This window comes from Lepidothrix coronata, unplaced genomic scaffold, assembly GCF_001604755.1.
Source record: "Lepidothrix coronata isolate B3197 unplaced genomic scaffold, Lepidothrix_coronata-1.0 Scaffold426, whole genome shotgun sequence".
Taxonomy (NCBI): domain Eukaryota; kingdom Metazoa; phylum Chordata; class Aves; order Passeriformes; family Pipridae; genus Lepidothrix; species Lepidothrix coronata.
The window spans coordinates 34,304-36,989 of record NW_016690606.1 but is presented as its reverse complement, the minus strand read 5'-3'; the positions used below and the strand labels follow the sequence as shown (position 1 = coordinate 36,989).

General features: G+C 53.1%; 1 protein-coding gene across 1 annotated transcript in view; it reads right to left on the bottom strand.

Annotated features, from left to right (window-relative positions):
• Positions 1–2,686, bottom strand: part of POGZ (pogo transposable element with ZNF domain) — a gene marked incomplete at its 5' end in the record, with an annotated part of 17,323 nt that overhangs the window by 6,913 nt on the left and 7,724 nt on the right. The window contains 3 exons of the mRNA XM_017839505.1: positions 450–622; positions 1,481–1,615; positions 2,608–2,634. Of these exons, the coding sequence (XP_017694994.1) occupies positions 450–622; positions 1,481–1,615; positions 2,608–2,634 (335 nt within the window). The remainder of the gene's footprint in view (positions 1–449; positions 623–1,480; positions 1,616–2,607; positions 2,635–2,686) is intronic.

The window sequence follows — 2,686 nt, the reverse complement described above, 5'->3', positions numbered from 1 at the left end:
GGAGTGAGGGGACAAGGGGGACGGGGTCAGACTGAAACAGGGGAATTTAGGGTGGATATGAGGAAGAAATCCTTCCCTGGGAGGGTGGGGAGGCCCTGGCACAGGTTATTCCATGGATTCCCCAGCCCTGGGAGTGTCCAGGGCCAGGAGCAGGTCTAGTGGATGATCTTTAAGTCCCTTCCCACCCAAACCATTCCAGGACCCTTTAGGGTGGGCAGGAATCCCTCCCCTGCTGGGATCCCACTGTCAGCTCACTCTGGATTTCAGCTTCACCTCAAGGGCTTTCCCAGCACAATCCTGGTTTCTGTGGGAAGCCAAACTCATGGAATAAACCCCCCCCTTGGCACAGGATCAGGTGTTCCCCACCCCCTTTGGCACCGAAACAACCCACGGCAGCCCCTCGGAAACCTTCAGAAACTGAGACTTCAGCCCCAAAAAGGAGCTCTCACATTTTTTTGACGGCTCTTTTCTGGACGTTCCTCTGGACAGGAGGGTACAGGAAGATGGGCTGGGGGTCTGAGGATGAGGACAGAGGAGCTGTGTCCTGTCCCATGCCCTGGGACATGTCGTTGGAAGAGACCGGCAACGTCCGCGGTTGTCCCCTGGACGCCCTGATTGTCACCTGAAGGGAGCAGAGACACCAAAAAAAGGGGCAGAAATGAGCTGGGAACGCTCAACCTGGAGAGGAGAAGGTTTTGTGGAGACCTCAGAGCTCCTTCCAGGACCTGAAGGGGCTGCAGGGAAGCTGGAGAGGGATGTTCATCAGGAACTGGGGTGACGGGACAAGGGGGGCGGGTTCACACTGAAATAGGGAAATTTAGGGTGGATATTGGGAAGAAATCCTTCCCTGGGAGGGTGGGGAGGCACTTTGGAGGTTATTCCATGGATGTTCTACCCCTGGAAGTGTCCAAGGGCAGGTTGGAGCAACCTGGGCCAGTGGAAGGTGTCCCTGCCCATGGTCTGGATGATCCCTCAGGTCCTTTCCCACCCAAACCACTCTGGGGTTCTCTGCAGCCAAATTCAGGCTCAGGAGCTCCAGGGACACAGGATTTGAGCAACTTGGGCCAGTGGAAGGTGTCCCTGCCCATGGTCTGGATGATCCCTCAGGCCCTTTCCCACCCAAACCACTCTGGGATTCTCTGCAGCCAAATTCAGGCTCAGGAGCTCCACGGACACAACTCAGCCCCCCCCCAGGACACAGATTTGAGCCCCAAAAGTGCCTGTCTGTCCCTAAAAAAACTACAGAGCACGTCCAGGCAGCTCAGGCAGCTCCTCCAGAGGTGAGTTCAACCTCTGTCACCTCCTCTCTCTCACTTACTCCCTCCCTGAATCACCCAATTAACTAATTACACAGCCCAGCCCGGTTTTTACAACAACATCAATGAACCCAAAACACTCCGGGGTGTTCCCTGAGGGAGCCCAGAGCCTGGGATTCCTCAGGAAAACCTGGGATTCCTCAGGAAAACCTGGGATTCCTCACCTTGGTGCCAGGTTTTAACCCTTCCAACTGCTTGGGCTTGCGGAAGGTTTTGTGGTGCTGCAGCTTGTGCTCGATTTTGTCCTTGGCGAAGAGGAACTGGAGCCTGCACTTGTTGCAGTGATAAACACTCTTCTTCTAAAGCAAAGGGGGAAGAAATGCAGTTGAGAGGAAGAGGAGTTTCCCCCCACACACACAGCAGGGTTTGGGTTTAAAAATGAAAAGAAAATAAACCTCCAACCCCCCCCAGTTTTCCCCCTCTTGGAAAGCAAAGGAGGCCCCGTTTTCCTCCTGCACGGCCCTCGTTGGTGGGTTGGTTTAAATTGGTTTAAGTTTTTAATTAAAATCAACAGGTTCTGCAGAGACACCACACCTGGGAGTGCCACAGAACAGGTCCTGGGGCAACATTCCCTCAGGAGTTGCCTCTCATGGGGAGTCCAGCAGAGGATTTTGGGGCAACTCATTTCAGGCACTTTTAGAATTCCCAAATTCTACCTCCTAAGAGCTCATTTTCCACCCCCAGACAGGTGATCTGTGGTGTAACTGGTGCCTCATTCCCTCAAGAGCTGCCTCTCAGGGGAGTCCAGCAGAGGATTTTGGGGCAAATCATGTGGTAAAATCCCCGAATTCCCAAATTCTACCTCCTAAGACCTCATTTTCCACCCCTAGACAGGTGACTCCTGGTGTACCTGGTCCCTCATTCCCTCAAGAGCTGCCTTCCCTTTGCCTCTCAGGGGAGAGATTTTGGGGCAAATCATTTGGTAAAAATCCCTGAATTCCCAAATTCTGCCTACCAAGAACTCATTTTCCACCCCCAGACAGGTGATTTGTGGTGTAACTGGTGCCTCATTCCCTCAAGAGCTGCCTCTCAGGGGAGTCCAGCAGAGGATTTTGGGGCAAATCATTTGGTAAAATCCCTGAATTCCCAAATTCTACTGACTAAGAGCTCATTTTCCACCCCCAGACAGGTGATTCCTGGTGTACCTGGTGCCTCATTCCCTCAAGAGCTGCCTCTCAGGGGAGTCCAGCAGAGGATTTTGGGGCAAATCATTTGGTAAAATCCCTGAATTCCCAAATTCTACTGACTAAGAGCTCATTTTCCACCCCCAGACAGGTGATTCCTGGTGTACCTGGTGCCTCATTCCCTCAAGAGCTGCCTTCCCTTTGCCTCCAAGGGGAGTCCAGCAGAGCATTTTGGGGAAAATCATT